Source organism: Halichoerus grypus, chromosome 2 (assembly GCF_964656455.1).
Source record: "Halichoerus grypus chromosome 2, mHalGry1.hap1.1, whole genome shotgun sequence".
Lineage (NCBI taxonomy): Eukaryota > Metazoa > Chordata > Mammalia > Carnivora > Phocidae > Halichoerus > Halichoerus grypus.
Genome location: NC_135713.1, coordinates 121,484,620 through 121,505,172, shown reverse-complemented (window position 1 = coordinate 121,505,172; position 20,553 = coordinate 121,484,620). Strand labels below are relative to the sequence as shown.

Sequence of the window (20,553 nt, the reverse complement as noted above, 5' to 3'; positions counted from 1 at the left end):
TGACCAATGGGCACAGCACGTGTCCCTCTGGCACTCCACGTCCCCATCTGCAGAATGGAGAAAATCTAAGCCCTGCCTATCTCCTTCAAAAGGTTTAGGGAACAAAATTTGTATATAAAAGAGCCCTTTATAAACTACAGAGCCCTGTCTAACTGGGCCCCAGACCTCATCCCTCCCACCCGCCTCACCCACACACTCTTCCTGACGAGAGCAGGACTCTCCCACCCACCTGTCCTGCAGTGACAGTAATCAGACCTGGGAAGAAATGCCCACCTCACTCAAGGCTCTGTTCATGTGTTAATGGTCAACAGAGGAACAGGAGGACAAAATTAAACAAAATGAACTCTGACCCCCACCACATTATACTCCCAGGTTATATGTTAACTCTAGATTCCTCAACCTGCGACAAAACTGGTGACAAGTAGCCAAAGGGACAGGCCAGTGTTCCCCCTTAGGCTCCTCTTACTCTTCCCAACACGGCGGGCCACCCGCTAGCCTCGAGCCAGTAGCTGCACTTCTCTGCGCCTCAACCCTCCTCACCTATTCTGTCAGGATGCTGGTACCTGACTCAGAGCCGTGATGGGAGGAACAGGGCCAGGGCACTAGGACAAGACCCATGGGCTGGGGCACGGATGGGCGGCTGCCCCCTGCCGTTCCTTACCCTCCACGACACCCACACCCACGCTGCTCCGCCGCGTGTTCATCGGGGCCACGAAGAACCACTCGTTGGTCTTGTAGCTGTAGGCTTCCACGGACGCTAGGCCTGGGAGACAAGAGACTCATGAGGATTCTACGGTGCCAGGCCTCACCCAGTGTGCCCAAGTGAGGCTGGGAGAGGGTGAGAAACCCACTTGTGAGGCTCAGCACCTCCTCTCCCTTGCCATGTGGTCTGGGGCACCTCCCTGAAGCACATCTACAGTGAGTACCTGAGAGGTCCACTGAGGCCTGACTCAGGGCGGGTCATGAGAGGACACGGGGGTGCAACAGAACTGCCCTGCAAATGTAAACTGTTACACCTACAGAATGGAGGGAAAATAGGAGGTTGCCTCACCGAACACCTTCTTTTCCCTTCTCTTCCTCTACATTAGAAACTAGAAATCTCAACACTTACCTTCCCAGCCTCCCTAGGGGTGACCCAGTCAATGAAGCCCAAGCAGAAGTCTCATGGGCATTTCTGAAATAGTCTTTGTTTTTCTGATATAGGTGCAACACCAACCTGCTTGCTGCTACCTGGAATACCAGTGTGCTGGCTGGAGCTGTAACAGCCATCTTATGATCAGGAGGATATAGCCAAGGGACGTTTAAAGAGCTTGGCCCCAATATTCTTGAGCAAGGGGATGAAGTGAGCAACTGCCAACTTCCAGACTCCTTGTTTCATGGGTAAAACAGTTACCTCTCAATTGTTTCAGCCACAGTTTGGTGAGGTTTTCTACTTGCAGCTTAGAGCAATTTCTAAAAGAAACAACGCTCCACTCCCTTTTTTTCTCTTTATTACTCAGGTCCTACCCACTACAAGCAGCCCCTGGAGGAACTGCAGACCCTGGAATTTTATGAGTGAGGCAAAGAGAAGACTGGGAAAGGTTACCAAGTGGTAAAGACACAAATGAAAATTCAGGGAAGTAAAAAATATTGTTTTCCACATCCCTGTGGGCATTTCAGTAACAGAGTTACTGTCTACAGAGACTTTCACCTGGAGGCATAGGAGAGATGAGATAATTTCTCCAAGTCCACATCTATTTGTAGTTTCTGATTTGAACTCTCAAGTGACACAGAAGCCAGGAGCAAGGGGACGCTCCTGCAGTGACACAGCCAGGCAAAGCTTCTTGGGACAGTAAAAAGGCAACGGACAAAGATGGCAGGGCCCGAGCCAGGTCTCTCCCATGGCTGAACCCCAGCTCTCTTGTCCATCCAGCAGAGGCTTCGGACAGTCCTGAGATACCCTGCAGCTGAGCATGCTCTCTTTCTAAGTCTTGTCTTTCGAAAAAATGGGTTCCCATATAACAGAGAGGCGAAAAGGACCTCTTCTGAGCGCAGGATCCTTCCTAGAGTCCTAGAAATGATAGCATGTGGGCAGTTACATATCCTGTGTATAGGAAGGCCTGGCTCTGGCAAGCAAGGCAGGAGGTGAGGCAGGATGAGTATGCTGTTGAGGAAGGAGCTATGGATGGACAGAAGGTTGGCCCAAGAACTGGCTGAGCAACCAGGGTTGCACTGAGGGCACGTCCCAGGCTGGGAGACCTACCAGTACTGCCATCAAAGCCCCCCACGGCGTAGAGCAGGTCATTGAGTACAGCCGCACCCAGAGTGCTCCGGCGCTCTTGCATGCTGGCGATGGATGTCCACTGGTCCTTCACCCCGTCATACACATCCACGGTTCGCACTCGCAGCGAGCCATTAAACCCGCCCACAGCATACACGTGACCAGCCATGAACACCACACCTGCGCACAGGAAACCAAGGCATGGAGGTCATCTCAGGCGGCTGATCACTCACGCGGTGACGATGTGACAACAGGGGAGCCAGGCAGTCACATGAATAATTCACCACAGTGACCTCCAACTTTACAGAACTGGAAGTGTTCATGGGGCTCACTGGATTTCTATCCATATATGCTTTTCCAATGCTGTTTGATTCAAGCAAATACGTGTCCTAGCGTGAAGTCCCTGAGCACATAAGAACCGACCCCAGAAGGGGCAGCCAGAAATCGGGCGAGTGGAGAAGGGAGAGGAGGAGAGTCTGTAAATGCATAGATGTTTGTGGACACAAGGAGCAGGGGAGGGTTTCCGGCAGTAAGCAGAGACAAGCTGGGGAAAGGCAGGCTGCAAAATGACAGATGGTGCCGCTCACCTGCTCTGCATCTCCTGGAGGGAAGCTCAGCAATCTGGTCCCACCGGTCCTCTTCGAAATCATAGCATTCCACGCTGCGGATCGCCTTGGGGGCCTGGCCACCAACCACAATCATGACCTCCAGAAAAACAAACAGACATTAGCTGGGTCTCCCCAGCTAATGGATGCATGTGTGATCAATCCCTGGTCCTTGCACACGCCAACTGCCCAGGGTCCATGAGTGACCTGACATGCCAGTTCACAGAGTTACATACATGGAGATGCTACCCCGAATCACCAACAAACAGGACGATTCAAGAAAAGTCTAACAAGGACATCTTGCCACAGAAACACCATCCTAAGGTCTACACTTCCCAAATACCTATGCTCAGGGCTTTGCTGGTGGTACGTGTAGCCACTCAGGGCATGCTCTACAATCTCACTGCCCTCAAGGATTTGGGCCGGGGGGATGAAATTTTGTATCAAAACAAAATATTCCAAAATATATATCAAAACTTGAATCTATTTTGGAATAGAGTGCAGAACTTGGATGCATTTTGAGGAGAAAATTACCTCAAAAATATTTCTGAATACACAGACTACAGGGAACACTTACTCATTGTAGTCTGGGGCAAAACTGTGAAAGACTGCTTTGGGGTAGTGACCACAGAAATGTATGTAACTGATGATGCTCTGAAAAACAGTGCTAACAATACTGTTCCCACAAGTATGGTAGTGGCTACCAGTGCCAGTCACCATGTGAAATGTGTTGTCATTTACGTGTCACCAAAACCCCATGAGGGAGCTTTATCCATATTGACAGATGAGGAAGTTAAAGCTCAGAGAACATAAGTAAATTGCCTAAGGTCACACAGCTGAGAGCAGCAGAACAGAGACCGAAAACCAAGTCTACCTGACTTGGAGGTGAAGGCAGCCCCACCCCTCTCCTGCTCCAGAGGCAGGGTCCACGCAAAGACAGCTCATTATATCCATGTTTTTCAAACCGTAGGTCACATTTCATGAGTGGGTCATGAGAAGAATTTTATGCATTGCAACCGGCATACTTTTAATAGAGCAGCACAGAAAATATAATAAGGGTGTTACTTCATGAAACACTTGTTGGGGTTATACACACATGTAGGTGTCTCCTGGATAACAATTTAAACGTATTTCTTATTGTAGGGTATCATCAGAAAAGAAAGAAAGAAAGAATGAAAGCCACTGGTCCAGCTATAGTAACAGAACCACAGCATTTAACTGTGGTATCCCTGTTGCCGAGATTTTTGTCACACGTTATTCATCAATAAAGAATAAAGTAGCCAAGTTAACAATAGTGTACACATTTTAATAAACTTGTGCAAATTCATGGCCGCCCCCATTAGGACATCACGCTCACTGGCATTCCAAGATGCCTTCTTCTGTGGCAAGAAAGGGGTGGGAATCACAGGCAGCCCATCAGTAGGAGTCTCAGGATGTAGCTTGTATTATTTACTCCTATGTTTCTCAAGCTTCAGTGTGCATCAGAATCACCTGGTGGGTTGTTAAGACACAAATTATTGGGCCCCTGCCAGAGGTGCTGATTCAGCAGGTCTGGAGTGGGACAGAGAATGGGCATTTCTAACAAGTTCCTGGTTGAGGTTGATGCTGCTATTCCAAGATTCATACTTTGATAACTACTGTTTTCACCCTTGGACCACAGGGTTTGCTGATGTTCCATTAACAATTTCTGCCATTATGAACTACCATAGTACTTTTACTTCTCCACAACAAATGTTTGGGGAGAGGAGTGATGATCAAAATCTATGTGAGCTCCCAAGAGTACATGCCTCAGATGAACAGCATCTACACCAGGAGGCAGAACTGGAGCCGACAACTAGTGCTCATCCACCATTTATGCCCCAAGATTCCAGATCCAGGCTCACCCACTGCCCACATGCGTGGTCACAGCCGTCTGTGGTCAAATGTGGGTGTCCAATGTTCAAAAACTCAGAAGTCACTTCTGACTTCTGGAACATTCCATAGGAACCCAGGACACACGGTCCAAGCTTAGAGCTACTGTGACTACTTCTGGAAATAAACATTCTACATTTGACTCTCCATTAGGCAGCTCAGGGGGTCTGCTGCTCTGTGTCAAGAGGGGCCCTTGTCAGAGAAAAGCTGAATTCGACATTACTTCCCTTCTGTAATTCTTTGCTTAGGCATCCAAGAACAGTTTAAGGGGGATGTTAAAGAACACAGCCTCTTGGCAAACTCAGACTATGCCCACCTTACTCCTCCGGGGCCCAGTGACTTGCCGCACATTCTTAAACATGCCTAGAACGCGCACTGTCCTTCTGGTTTTGAGTTGGTAAAGCTAAAGCGAAGGCACAATACTGTGATAATTTTCTATGAAATCTGGTTTGGGGGACTAAGTAAGAACAAAACCAGGTTTTAGTTTTCTTTCTGCAAACACCTCAGGCACTCAACACCTTCTGTTCCCTCTCCATGAAACATTCTTTCCCCTGTCTGGATCCCTCTGCTCTAACACATGCTTATCTTTCAGGTGTCAGTTGACCAAGTGTCACCTCCTCCAAGAGGACTTCTCTGATCTCACATCTGAGTTACTGTCCCTTCTCTGCGATCACACATGCCCTGGGTTCTCTCATTAAAACTGCCCCAAATTGTGCTGTAACTGCCTGGCTACCTTGTCTCCCTGGTGAGATGGTGACCCTGGCCAGGACAGAAAATGTATCTACCTCAATCACCAAGATAATCCTAGGGCCTCATGGTGTCAGGTAAAAGTAGGACTCAGATACTTGGAATAAGGAACAAACGAATGGTTAGTAGCATATGCAAAAAGCCAAACCAAAAAATACAGAGTCAAATGGAAGAAAATACACGGTCTAGAATGTCACTTTCTGGGATTAAGATATGTTGGACACTAGATTACAATTCTGGAGACAGAATTTGAGAGGAAAAAAAATAAATAAAAAGAGAACTTTTCCCATCTTTTCACTCAACCACCAGGAGAAAGACTGCTTATTCCCTGTACAAGTTAACAGGCTTCCTCAGTAAATAAAATTTTAAAAAATAAAACAAAATAAAGGCAAAGCTTTCAAGGAACCTCACCATGCCCCAGAAACCATCTTATGCCGGGGGTAGGGAGGTATATTCGTACTGGAGAAAATCCAGTACTCATCTCTGAGAATTTTCAGAGTCACACAGAAACACATTATACAAATGCAAAAAAATGTCAATGGTAAGGTAAAACCTGAGTAGAAAGACAAAAGTAATACAGAACAAGGTTTTGAAAATAAACTTGCCTTGGAGTTTATAAAGCCACTGCTGAGACATGACTTTTAATATTCAACTTGTACAATAATCTGGGAAGAGTAATTATGAGGTTTTGTGGGGTAGGACCATTGGTTTCTGAAGATGCAGAGGTAGCTCAAGGCAGGGGGAGGAGAAGGTGTACCTTCTGCTTCTTTCACAGGCCTAAGAAATCCAATTTCTATGGCAGGCCTTGCAAGAAGCCATCACACAAGGAACGCTATACTCGTGTAATCGTGCAGAGTAAAAGAAATACATTTCCTATCTTGAATACTAACGGAAGACTGTTTCCATAGATACCTGATCTTAGCAACCAATTAGACAAAAATGAGTACTCCCCCGAGTCTACATGCATGACATCTCTAAAATTATAAACCTCTAGCTACTTAGGAAGACCGTAAGATGTCAGGGCATGAAGACAATTAAACAGTTCTTTCCTGCAAGCCCTCATTTTACATTTCCAGAAAAACTCAGGCCCAGGATGTTTCCCAAGCATATTTCTTTCTGTCCCCCACACCCCTGAGTCCCAATTTACTGAAGACTTGTAATGCCAATAATAGAAATTACTGAGTCCGATCAGCTAAATGATTGCTATTTTTAACATGTATCCTTTAAGGTAACCCTGAGAAAGAACTACCAGGGGTCATACAGGCATCACAATAAAGAACTGGTTCCAGGCTAACAATTATGCTAGACCAAACACAATTCACTCATGTTCAAGAAGTGCAGTGTACTTGGGAGTCTGGCAGCACACCGCAGGGTCCTAACCCCAAGTCTCAAGAGCCACGGTGTTGAAGGCTGCAGAAGTTCTGGTGGATGGAGAATTCTGGTTGACAGAATACAGGTGAGCCAGACTCAACCGTGGGCGGCAAGGCTGTTGGACAACCCCCAAGGGAAACACTCTCATTTTGGAAAGTCCAATGGCCATTTATTGTAGGGAGCTTAGTGAGATCATGGAAAGACTACCTGATTCCTTAGGAAGGAAATTTCACTCCCAGCCTAACAAGATGGTTTTTAAATAAATATATACGGCTGTCTCCTTCCATGGAGGATTTAGACCGCAGCACCGTGCCGGGGGAAGTGAAGGCATGTATGAGTATGACAACTAGTCTGTGTGAGAGCCATGAGGTACCTGGTACCCGAGACTAGCCAGGGACAGGTGCAGTAGGGGAACAGAGCAGAGCTTTCTGGCTCACCTGTCAGTCACGACCCTAACCTCTAAATCATTAGACTCTCCACTATGGTGAGAGGAACGATCTGGGCTCTGTAAACTTTTTTCATCAGGCAAGAGTGGAGGGTGTGTCCAAACTCTCTTCCATGACCGGTGAGCTGGGCAGAAGGCAGGCCCAGCCAGTCGGTCCCTCGGGCCAGGGCAGGAAGCGAGAGTCTCTCTTACCCTGGTGCGTGGGGCCGCAGGGCTAACACCAATTCATCCGAAGGAGCATGTCGAGGTCGAGGCAGAAGACTTGTCCCAGCAGGTTCCTGAGCAACAGGTGCTCGAGGCAAGAACCGACAGCCAAAGTGCAGAGACAGTGTGGCGGGTGGAGAACCAGCAATGTGAGAGCAAGACCCAGGGGAGGGAGAAGGAGTGGGAATATGGATTTTGGAGTCAGACACATCTGGGCTCAGGTATCAGCCTAGTCACTAAATAGCTGTGTGACCATGGGCAAGAAATTTAACTTTGCCAAACTCACTTTCATTACCTGTATTATCAGGATAATAGGATGTTTCTCTCATGGGTGTCAGGAGCCTTAAAGGACACAAAGCACGTAGCACACAGCTTGGTACATCACACACACTAAATGTTAGCTTCTATTATTCAATTGACACCAGCATCATTACTATTGTTTAAAGCAGTTGTTAAAAAACAGACTCCCCATAAATGGTAGAAAAGGACACCTGTGATCTGTGAATAGGAGACTGAGCCCCACTAATTCCAGGGTGATGATGGGGCTTTTTCAGGACCCCAGGGTGTTTTCTAGGTGTGGCCTGGGTCCATCTGAAGGATCACGATGGAAGAGGAGCAGTGCCCACCCAGGGGCCTGGCCCAGCTGAGAAGTCACCCTACCCACCCTGCCCAGGGCCTTGTTTCCAGCGCCATCTATTGAAAGCAGGACAGCCCAACTCAGGAGGAAGCCGCCTACTTCTGGCCCAAATGGTTTTTCAGTGTCATTTTTAAAGAGTTGAATAGAGATGTCACTTGAACTGAAATGACAGTGAAAAGTGCCAGGCTCAGTACATCTCCAAAGGTTCATTTGCATCTTGCTGGGACCTCATTTCTCTGCTGCCATCTGTGGAACAGGGTTACGTAGGAGTGTTTTGAGAGACTGGGAGACAGCCTCTGGTTGTCCATGGCAACCCAGGCTCAGGGAAGTGCTGGGTGGTGAATGTGTGGGAGCCCAGATGATGCTATTAGCTGTTCCGGCTTGAATGTGTCAGTATGATCTGTGCGTATATGGCTCAGGAAAAAACACTCTCATTAGCCTCTATAGCTATCTCCAGGCAGAGTCCCATTTCTTTTGAGGAGGGGATTGGCTGGCAAACAGAGCTCGCTGCTGAGAATTGCTGAAGACAGGGCAACTCTCTCTCCACTGCTGTGTTTCACAAAGTGGGCTCAGTCAGAAAGCCTATCTGGACTGAATTCATGAAAGCCCAAACTAGCCTGCCCTTGCAATTCCTGTGGCTGTTCCTTCAACTAGTCCAATTATTTCCTTACTTCTCTCCCTCTACTTATTTGGCTACTTATGTATTTCTTTTTTTTTTTTTTTTTTAAGTAGGCTCCACACCCAGCATGGAGCTTGAACTCATGACCCTGAGATCAAGACCTGAGCTGAGATCAAAAGTCGGAAGCTTAAGTGACAAAGCCACCCAGGCCCCCCATCCACTTGTGTATTTCTACCTTACTTTCTCAGAGGACTTCTTAAAAGTCCCCAGAGGGCAGGAATTGAGTTTCTTTCCACAGAGTACCCAGCAAAAATGCTTTTGTGAAATATGGAGGCAATATAATAGAACAGCTCAAACTACGGGGTCTGGAGTCAGTCCTCCTGGGTTTGAATCTCAGCTCAGCTATTTACTAGCTGTGCTTTAAAGATACATAACAAATTATCTGACTCCTCCACTCAAGACATGGAACTTACTTCCCCTTCCCTTGAGTGTGGGCTGGACTTACGGACTTGCACCCAGCAGACGAAATACAGCAGATACAATGTCCCATCACTTGGAGAACAGGTCATAAAAAGACTACAGCTTCTGTCTTCCCAGAGAATCTCTCTGCCCTCCGAGAGAATCTCTCACCCTAAGGGAAACCAGCTTCCATGTCGTGAGGACACTCAGGCAGCCTATGGAGAGGCCCAGAGGGTAAGGAACTTAGGCCTACAAGCAACCCCAACAGTGAGCATAGAATCAGATCCCCCCACCCCACAACCCCAAACAAGCCTTGAGATGACTACAGTCCTAAACAAGAGCTCAACTACAACTTTACAAGAGGCCCTGAGCCAGGATGACCCAGCAGAGCCACTCCAGCACTCCTGCCCACGGAAACTGAGATAATAAACATGTACTGTGTTAAGCCACCAAGGTTAGGGTAATTTGTAATGCAGAAATACATAACTAATACATAATGCGTAGGTGACATAACCCAAGATCCAATTTCCGCATGTGTAGAATGGGGATAATTAAAATTATATAAATCCTATGAGATAATAAATGTACATCACTTAGCCCAGGGATTGGCACATTCTGAGGGCTCACATTTGGGGGGGTTATCATCATTATCTGCTGTGCTCATCATTGTGGAGTTGTATTGTGTAGTGGTCAAAAAGTACAGGCTTTGAGGGGCGCCTGGGTGGCTCAGTCGTTAAGCGTCTGCCTTCGGCTCAGGTCATGATCCCAGCGTCCTGGGATCGAGCCCCACATCGGGTTCCCTGCTCCACGGGAAGCCTGCTTCTCCCTCTCCCACTCCCCCTGCTTGTGTTCCCTCTCTCACTCTGTCTCTCTGTGTCAAATAAATAAATAAAATCTTCAAAAAAAAATTTATTAAAAAAAAAAAAAAGTACAGGCTTTGAGTCGGCCAGACCTGGATCGAGTCTTCACACTGCCACTTAGCTGTGGAGCCTCGGGCAAGTCATTCCACCCCACTGAATCTCCAACATAGAGTTTCTTCCAACATTAGAACTTCCAGAGTTGTTATGAGGATAAAATAATGTATATAAAGTGCTTTGTCTAAAACACAAGGAAACCATATTTAAACAATCCTAAAACTATCCTTGGGTGATAAGGACAGTAACCCAGGGAAGGAACAAAGCACCAAGTACAACTTACTCTAAGTGGCCATCCGAGGTGATGAGCTAGCCTTCCTCTCTTGCAGTCTCGTAAACCAGTTTCTGGATGTTCACTCTCATAGACAACATCCTTTTGACCTTGGAGATAGCTCGGGTTTCAGCTCCTGCAGAAAGCTTTCTCCAAACCCTCACCCCTCTCCATGCTCCCAGAGTGTCCTGCCCGAACCTCCACTGTGGCACTTACATGGTCCACTGTAATTGTCCTTTGACGTCTGTCTTCCTTCCCCTGAGTCTGGAGCACTGTGGGGAAGGGACCAGTTCACATGAGGCTCTGTGGCTCTAGCACCAAGGCCAGCGCCGGGCAAGCAGTGACTTCTCAGTGGAAGTGTGTTGAATGAGTGAATTAATAAATCAATGACCTAATGCATGGATCATGGTTTATTACTTTACTGCTGGTGGTATTTTTTTAATCTAAATGCTTCACCACCTATCTAACTCCCCAGGAACAACAACAAGATTCATTCGATATTGGACCTGTGGGCTGAGCCACATGTCCTAGGGTCAATCTACATTAGTGATCAAAGGAGAATAGGAAGTAGGGCATAAATCCTCACTACATCCATGCAAAAACACATGTATGAATGCTGACAGGATTAGAAAACAACCAGGGGTGACAGAAATGATCAATACTAAATCTCTATGAGGTTATTTCTTCTTTAAAAATATATCTCTTGGGGTGCCTGGGTGGCTCAGTGGGTTAAGCATCTGCCTGCAGCTCAGGTCATGATCCCAGATCCCAGAATCGAGGCCCCGCATTGGGCTCCCTGCTCAGTGGGGAGTCTGCTTCTCCCTCTGACTCTCCCCCATCTCATGCTCTCTCTCTCTCCAAAGAAAATAATAATAAAATAAAAATAATAAATAAATAATAAAATAAAAATATATCTCTTGGGGCACCTGGGTGGCTCAGTTGGTTAAGCATCTGACTCTTGGTTTTGGCCCAGGTCATGATCTCAAGGTCATGGGATCAAGCCCCATGTTGGATCTGTACTCATCATGGCGTCTACTTGAGATTCTTTCCCTCTCCCTCTGCCCCTCACCAGCGCATTCTCTCTCTTTCTCTCTCTCTCTCTCTCAAATAAATAAAATCTTAAAATAAAAATAAAAATAAATAAAAATAAAAATATATCTCTTTCAGGGCACCTGGCTGGCTCAGTAGAGTGTGCAACTCTTAATCTCAGGGTTGTAAATTTGAGCCCCACAGTGGATGTGGATATTACTTCAAAATAAAATCTTAATATGCATATATATGTATATTACACACACACACACACACACACACACACACACATATATGTATATCTTTCATTCATGTAAACTTTTACTATTGCTCACTCTGTGCCAGACTCCAGGCTATGTGCCAAGGACAGAGATGAGTAATGCCTGCCATCATGGAACCTATAGTTTAGTGAAGGAGGTAACACTCTAGAAGAGAATGCTGAATACCTCCCTGAAGTGTTAGCCCAGGGCATAGGGTCACCTTCTGGAACTACTGCCCCTGCTTTTCAGAAACTAATGAAGCCATCACCAACCTGACCTCCCCTCCATTAAATGTCTTTCTCATCAATTGTATTTCTACATAGTAGCAATAAACTATTAGAAACGAGACTTTAACATAAAACATTTACAAGGGCATCAAAAACTATGAAATACCTAGGAATAAATCTAACAAAAGAACTACAAGATCCATATGCTGAAAACTGTAAAATGTTGCTAAGAGAAATTAAAGAAGACAAAAATAAATGGAGATATACACTGTGATAGTGGATCAGATTAGTATAACAGACCCCCCCCATTTATCCACAGTTTTGCTTTGTACAGTTTCAGTTACCCATGAACAATCTTGATCCAGAAGCAGATGATCCTCCTTCAGACGTATGGTCAGAAGGTCAATAGTAGCCTACGTCATTCACCTCACTTCATCTCACCTCATAGGCATTTTATCATCTCTTGTCATCACAAGAAAAAGGGTGAGTCAGTACAATAAGATGTTTTGAGAGAAAGAAACCACATATATACATATTTTATTACAGTATATTGTTACAACTGTTCTATTTTATCACTAATTATTGCTATTAATCTTTTACTGTGTCCAGTTTATAAATTAAAGTTGATCTGACGTATTTAGGTACAGGAAGAAAATAGTATATATAGAGTTCCATACTATCCATGGTTTCAGCCATTCATGGGGGGTCTTGGAATATATCCTCCCAGGATAAGAGGGGACTATTGTATTGTTAATATGTGAATTCCCCCTAACTGATCCTAAAAATTTAACACAATCCCTATCAAAGGCTTTTCTGTAGAAATAGGCAAGCTGATTCTGAAAGATAAATGAACATTCAAAGTACCTAGAATAGGCAAAACAACTCTAAAGAAAAAACTGAAGGACTCATACTACCTGATTTCAAGACACTATAAAGCTAGTAGTCAAAGCAACATGGTATTGGTGTAGAGATAGGCAAATAGATAAAAGGAACAGAATAGTATCCAGATATAGACCAACACATATGTAGTCAATTATTTACAACAAAGGTACCAAACCCACGCAATGGAGAAAGGAGAATCTTTCTAATAAATGCTGTGGAAAAAACTGGACATTCAAATACAAAATAAATTAACCTTGACCCTTACCTCACACACCATATTAAAAAGAAATCTCAAAATGGATCATAGACCCAAATGCAAAACCTAAAACTTTAAAATTTCTAGGAAAAAAGCATAGGAGAAAATCTTTGTGATCTTAGATTATGCAAAGAATTTTTTATAAAACACAAAATACATAAATCATAACAGGAAAAAATTGACAAAATTTTAAAATTCTGCTCTCCCAAAGATACTTCTAAGAAAATGAAAAGACAAGATACAGGTTGGGAAAAAAATATTTGCAAAATACAATTTTGATAACAGACTTACATCCACAACATACAAAGGACTCTTAGAAATCAGTAAGAATAAAATAACCCAATTTTTTTAAAGGAAAAAAAATTTGAACAGGCTTCACCAGAAAAGATATAGAGACAGCAAATAAGCACATGAAAAGATGCTCAACATCATTAGTCATTAGAGAAATGTAAATTAAAACCATAGTGAGATCCACCGCATGCCTACTGCAGTGGCAAAAATCTTTAAAAATAGATAATAAAAATAGTGTTAAGGCTGTGGAGTAACTGGAACTGTCATGCATTGCTGATGGGAATACATAATGGTACAGCTGTCTTGAAAAACAGTTTAGCAATTTCTTATAAAATTAAACATATACTTACCATACAACCCAGCAATCCTATTCCTAGGTATTTACCCAAGAGAAATTAAAATATAAGTCCACACAGGGATCTGTAAGTGAATGTTCAAACAGCTTTATTTTAATAGCCAAAAATGGACGCCCAAATGTCCATCAACAGGTGAACGATAAACAAATTATGGTACGTCCATACAGTGGAATATTACTCAGCAATAAAAAGGAATGAACTCTTTATACATGCAACAACATGGATGAATCTCAAAAGCATTATGCTAAAAGAAAGAAGGCAAGCTCAAAAGGCTACATATGGCATGATTTCATTTATATAACATTCTAGAAAAGACAAAACTGTAAGGACAGAAATCAGATCAGTAGTTGCCAAGGCCTAAGGATAGAAGAAGGGGATTGACTATAGAGCAGCACAAGGGAACCTTTTGGAGTGCTTAAAATATTCCATATTTTGATTAGGATGGTAGTTAAATAACTGTATACATTTCTCAAAATTCATCAAATTATATCCCTAAAAAGAGTGAATTTTATTGTGTATAAATTATACCTCAATAAAACTGAATTTAAAAGAAAATAATCTGGGATGTTGATAATGGGGAAAACTATGCATGTGTGGGGGCAGAAGGTATATGGGAAATCTCTTAACCTTACCCTCAATCTTAGTGTGATCCTAAAACTGCTCTAAAAATATAAAGTCTTAATTCGAAAATAAAAAGTAGTAAATGTATTGGAAATGCATCTCTTCATGAGATGAATGGGATGTTATAGGGTTCAATTAAAGTAATTTTGATATTTAAAAAAAATAATAAAGAAAAGAAAAGGATCTTTTTCATCTGCCACCAAAACCTGAAAACCTGTCCCTGGGAGGCAATCTGGTATAAGAGAAAAAGCACAGACTCTGGAGTGGAACAGACCTTGGCTTAAATCCCAGCTCTGCACTTACTAGCTGTGTAACTGGGCAAGTTACTTAACCTCTCTGAGTAAACTTAGTAAAGCAGGGATATGAATAGTAACGCCCTAATATTGTGATGATTTAATGAGATAATGTACTGCCTGATAATCCTCAAAGTGATAGTTTCCCTTAGCACACCCCACTCCTCAAACCCATAGTGGGGATACCCTCACTAATTTAAGTGCCCCAACAATGGTGACAGAGTAGAGTTTGAGAAGCAGGTTGGACAACATAACCCTAAACCATTCAAGGATTAAAGTCAGGGGGACAATGAGGCAAAGAGCAGCGATGTCTTTTTTTAAAATCCCTCCAACAGATTCATTCGCAAGAAGTCTTGGTTCTGGTTGCCAGCAGAAGTCTAGGTGTCCAAGAATCTAAAGATTTTCATTCTGAAAAGAGTGGTTCCTAAGGAGTAGAGATGACAGCAGGACAACTCTGGCCTCCTGAAAGAGGGGTGGATGTTTCTCAACCATAGATTCATTATCTGGAAAGGGGGGAGTGGTCTCAGCATGCTGAGTGGGGACTCAGGCACAAACTTGGCTTTGATTTTTAAAACTGTCTTCTTGCAGGTATGTGTGGTAAAAGCTAGATGTGGAATCTAGAAAGGGAAAGGTCACTGGGTATGGTCTCCACACAGAGAAACTGGGCCAGCTGTGCAGCATTTCCTTAGCACCAGAACACACTCCCCAGGAAAAGATGTCAGTAACCTGATATAAGATAAGAACCTCCTTTTCCAAAGAAAAAAGTCACCAAGACATGCAACAATGCCAGCTGAGAACCTGGCATGGAAGAAGCCTCCTCCACATAGAACAGCACTGCACCTCAGAATCAGCATTCTCAAGACCTCAGTATTCAAGCTTGTGGAAATTTAGGTCCTAATAAAGGTGGTATTCAGATTAATAGAGGGGGAGGGAGATTATTCAATAATATGACTTTGGGGCAACCGGCTCATCATTTGTCATACAAATAAAGCTGGATTCTTACCCTCACTCCTTACACTAAAATAAATTCTAAGTGCATCAAAGATTTGAATGTAAAACCAGAAATCATTAAAGTACTTGTAGAAAACATGGGGGTCTTTTTTTTTTTCATCTCAGAGCAGGGAAAACATTTCTAAGCAGGATGTAAAACCTAAGCTCTAAAGAAAAAGATCAATTTGACTACTCAAAATTGTTTTTGGGGATTCAAAAAAAAATGTTATAAGTAAGTTTAGAGGAAGAATGCAAATGAAGAAAAAATATTGGAAATACAGGGGCGACTGGGTGGCTCAGTTGGTTAAGCGACTGCCTTCAGCTCAGGTCATGATCCTGGAGTCCCGGGATCGAGTCCCACATCAGGCTCCCTGCTCAGCGGGGGGTCTGCTTCTCCCTCTGACCCTCTTCCCTCTCGTGCTCTGTCTCTCATTCTCTCTCTCAAATAAATAAATAAAATCTTTAAAATATATATATATTGGAAATACATACAAAGGCCTAACCTCTTTAAAATAAAAAGAGCCCTTAAAAACCGTTAATAAAAAACATATAGTCCAATAGAAAAATGGGCAAAGGACATCATAGAAAATTTCCCCAACAAGAAATACAGAGGCCATAATCATAGGAAACCAAGATCAGTGTCACTCACAATGAAAGAAGTGCAAACTAAAACAAGATGCCATCTTTTAAAGGATATTTGACACAGAAATGTTTATAATATAAAAAAAGGAGATTATTAGAAGGCCCATCCACAGAGGGCAGTTAAATAAATAATGGTACATAAATAGAATTAAATATCATGTACCTATTATAATTTCAATGCTGATTTCACCCATACTGATAAGGATGAAAGCAGTCTGTTGAGTAGGAGATAAAGAATGATTTCAATTTGTGGAGCAAGATCCCATTTATCTAAAAGGGTACATTTTTATCTGTTTATGAATAGGCGCACAGAGCTATGTCTGGAAGAAAATTCACCAAGGGAACAGCAGTGATTGCCCCTGGGTAGAGGAGTTTCAGGTGATTTTTACTGTATGTCAAAAAGGCAGTATCTTTTCAATAGTCTACAATGAGCATATATTTCTGTAATTGAAGTTATTTTCATTTTGAAAAATATGGAGTAGTTTCAATGCAATACTTCAATAAAAGAAAACCTAAGTGTCAACATGCAACAAGGCACATGGCCAGCTGGACCCAGGCCCTTGCCCTGTGGCTGCCCCTTCTGACCTGTAGGAGGCAACGGGAAGCAGACAGGTAGGTATGTAGGCTCAGGTTTACAAAGATGAAACCAGGTACAGGATGGTATGGGTTCCCAGAACAGGTGTGGAGGCGGAGAAAGACCCAGCTCAAACCCTGGTTCTCCTACCTTGGCTGTGTTGACCTTGGGCAATTCACTTCATCTCTCTGACCTCCAGTTTCCTCTGTGTAGAGCTAGGATCCCGGCCTCCCCCATACAGGGCTGTTTCGAGGATATACGTGTGAGACCCTCCGCTTACTGCCTGACACAGAAGCAGCACTCAGGAAATGTCAGCGGCCTTTATTCTTTTGTGGGATATGGACAACCTTCGTTCACATGGCACTCACTAAATTCTCCGTGACCCAGAGTCACAGAGCAGAGTGGAGATAGGAACCACAGACCGCAGAGAATCCAAACATCTGGTCTTAGACAACATGCTCCTCTAGCACTTTGAAAACCTTCCTGGAAGCAGCAGGCAGGGAGTATGGCAGCCAGCCACAAAGAGGAGGAAGAGGAGGAGGAGGACAAAGCAAAGGCCTAAATACTTCCCTGGTGCTGCCTGCTGTGCAGTCAATGAGTCAACACAACTCACTCCAATCTGCTCACCTTTCCTCCTCGGGTGGCTGGGACCTTTCCTGAGACGTCAGTATGTTTGGCTCCTAGACAGCCTACTGGAATGCCAAACTGGGAAGGGCTGTAGAGACCAGCTAGTGCAGGACCTTTCATTCTGCAGATGAAGGACAGGAGACCCAGAGAAGGGAAGGACCTTGCAAGGAACCAAGGTAGCCAGTACACATCTGGTGGCCCTAATTGTTCTGTAGAGCTCTGCAGTGAGAGAAAGGACCAGAGTAGAACTATTCTGATTCAAATAATGTCCTAGAAAGAGGACTGGTAGGACCATCACTAAATCAAGAGCCACCCAGCCATTCCTCTGCTTCCAAAAGAAATAGAACCCAGGACAAAGAAGGAGGAGAGCGGAAAGAGCTCTGAGTTATTTTCAAAACTCCCTGGTGACTCTGGAGGTTACCTGGAAATTCTTAGGAAAGGAAGACCCTGGAAGAGAGAGGTACCAGCAGATTTAAAAGGAACCAGCAGACTCCATCTCTTAGGTCGTAAATGCAACCAAGAAGCAGGGCAGCCATGGGTGAGGCTAGACTTGGAGGCAGGAGCAGAAGGCCATTTGCCCAGAACACAGTCCCGCCTGCTGGCACTGACTGGGCTGGGGCTTACCTTGGGCAGGCTGACTGGAGTCCTGGGCTTGGTCCTCGGGTTCTTAATCAAGAGCCTCTGATCCAGAGGGAGCAGATGGTATTTCATGGCCTCGATGAGGAAGTCCTTACAGGTGTTGTTATTCTTTATCAAAGCTTCTTCTTCAACCGTCTGGAGGTAACAACCCACAGGTGATCCAGGAGCAGAGCTCAGCCGTATTTCCCAATCTGCCCCCCGCCAAGGCTGAGTCACTTCTGTATTCCCACACTCCTTTAAACACCCACCACATCATCTCAGACCCCAAAAGGAAGATCACAGACTTTCAACTGAGTGCCTACCTCCTGCATTTCAAGAGCACGGTAGAGTAAGTGGTTAAGTTCTGGCATCAAACAGACAGGAATATAACCTCACTGGCTGTGTCTGACTGGTATGTTAGTTTGTAGGCTTAAATGGAATTACACAAAACAAGGACAATTAGCTGTCTTGAAGCCTTCATCCACGTTCCTCCTGGTTTGAGTGCCTTATAATGTTTAGGGCAAATGGTTAGACAGTTGAGAGGAGAGGGAGGGAAAGAGGAAGAGAGCAGGACCCATCAGCCAACCTTTGGAGGCATGGAGTCAAACAAGACGAGAGTCAAGAAGAATTCACATCCATTGTCTTACAGTGAAAGCCTCAGGGGCAAAACTGGCCAACGAGGTGCTCTATAACAGAGTGGTGATACCAGAGCAGAAAGAATGTCCTGCACAAAGTCCCACCTACTGACTTCATCTTGGACCCTATCTAAGCTGGAACCATGGCTTCCTCACATACTGCAGAGCTATGTGGACCTAAGCAGATGCTCAGCATGTATAAGCCAAAATATCTCATGACCAAGACCAAGGGTGAAACCATGCTGGTGCTCTGACTCTCAAATCTCTGTCCTTTGGCCTAGGTCAGATTGCCGTGTGGCGTATCTATAAGGGGTAGTGTGGTCTTCAGAGGCCACCTCACATTTTCTTTGCTGGAGTGTTTAGGAGCTAGCAGGAGAGATCAATTTCATTCAACACTAACAAAGATCGAATGTCTCATTGTTGGGCAGCCCGGGGCTACACTCTGGGAAGAAAAAGATGAACAAGACAAGGGTTGTGACTCTGAGGCACTCAAGTCCAGTCAGAGAAGGAGAAGGGCCTCCCCACCTCAATTACCTCAGCCCTCAAGCTGGTCATGCACAAGGCGTCACTGAGCCTCACCTGTAACTAGAAACAGAAATGTGGCCAGGCCATCACCTGCCCGGAAGCATTGGAGCTGGCAGGAAAAGAAGGACTGGCATGATAGAGCCTCTGTCACCACTGGGCACCTCCTTCCCCAGAGGTGATCCCCAGGAACACTCCCATTTTCGGGGACGGTTTCCCCACTCACTCCACCCTCACTGAAGGACTGATCCAGGTTGGTACAAATTATAAGCTTCTAGGATCAGTTAAAAAAATTAAAAGGGGTGAGAGAGTATCTTCTTTTTTAAAGATTTTATTTATTTATTTGAGAGACAGGGAGAGAGAGCACAAACAAGGGGAAGAGCAGAGGGGGAGGAAGAGGGACAAGCAGACTCCCCACTGAGTGCAGAGCCTGACACAGGGTTCAATCTCACAACCCTGAGATCACAACCTGAGCAGAAACCAAGAGTCAGAGGCTCAAGTGACTGAGCCACCCAGGCACCCCAAGAGAAGATAGCTTCAAAAGTTTGGATGGAAGGTGAAATGATGCCTAAACAGCTACTTCTCCCAAAGAATGCATTCAGCTTGAATGAAAAGTTCCTCCAGAGAGTTAATGCTTCACCATACAGAGTTTCAATTTGCGGTGACAAGAAAGTTTTAAGAATGGATATAGTGATGGTTGTACAGCATGACGAGTACAATTAGTACACTGAATTGTACACTTAAAAATGGCCAAAATGATGAACTTTATACTATATATATAAACACAATTTTAAAAAAATTTAAGATATAGCATATTACATCTACATTTCACAATAATTAATAAAGCCTAATAAATGTTACTGGTTAAAAAACAAACAAACAAAAACATCTTCCCCAGAAATCAGTGTTGGTGCAGGTCTGCCCAGGGCTTTCCCTGTGTCCTCACCCACCAAGATCAACCACCCGCAGCAGGTTATACTAGTTTTAAGTTTCAAGGTCAAATGAGTGTTAATGAAACACTCCAGAGGTGTTCTGAAAAGAGTCCTTTGAAAAGGTGAGTTGGGCGGGGGGGTCCCACACAACAGTGTTCATGCCCATTGCCTCTGACCGCCTTCTTCTCCAGATCTAAGCCCTACTTTGCCATACTAACCTAAGAACTATTTTCCACTATCTTTAAGTTTCAGTTGTAGACACCAGATCGAGGTCATGACCAAGGGTCTCTAAGGTCTCTTTAGTTTTCCCTGGAACTCAGGTCCACAGATCACCTTCCTGTGCAAGTGATGCTGG

The 20,553-nt window shown here is 44.3% G+C and overlaps 1 protein-coding gene across 3 annotated transcripts in view; it reads right to left on the bottom strand.

The window, feature by feature from the left end:
* KLHL3 (kelch like family member 3) overlaps nt 1–20,553 on the bottom strand; it is a 117,276-nt gene that overhangs the window by 17,539 nt on the left and 79,184 nt on the right. For all 3 annotated transcript variants that reach the window (XM_078067472.1, XM_078067475.1, XM_078067474.1), the window contains 4 exons: nt 18,116–18,265; nt 2,848–2,965; nt 2,243–2,440; nt 662–763 (listed from right to left, as the gene is read on the bottom strand). In XM_078067472.1, the coding sequence (XP_077923598.1) occupies nt 662–763; nt 2,243–2,440; nt 2,848–2,965; nt 18,116–18,265 (568 nt within the window). The remainder of the gene's footprint in view (nt 1–661; nt 764–2,242; nt 2,441–2,847; nt 2,966–18,115; nt 18,266–20,553) is intronic.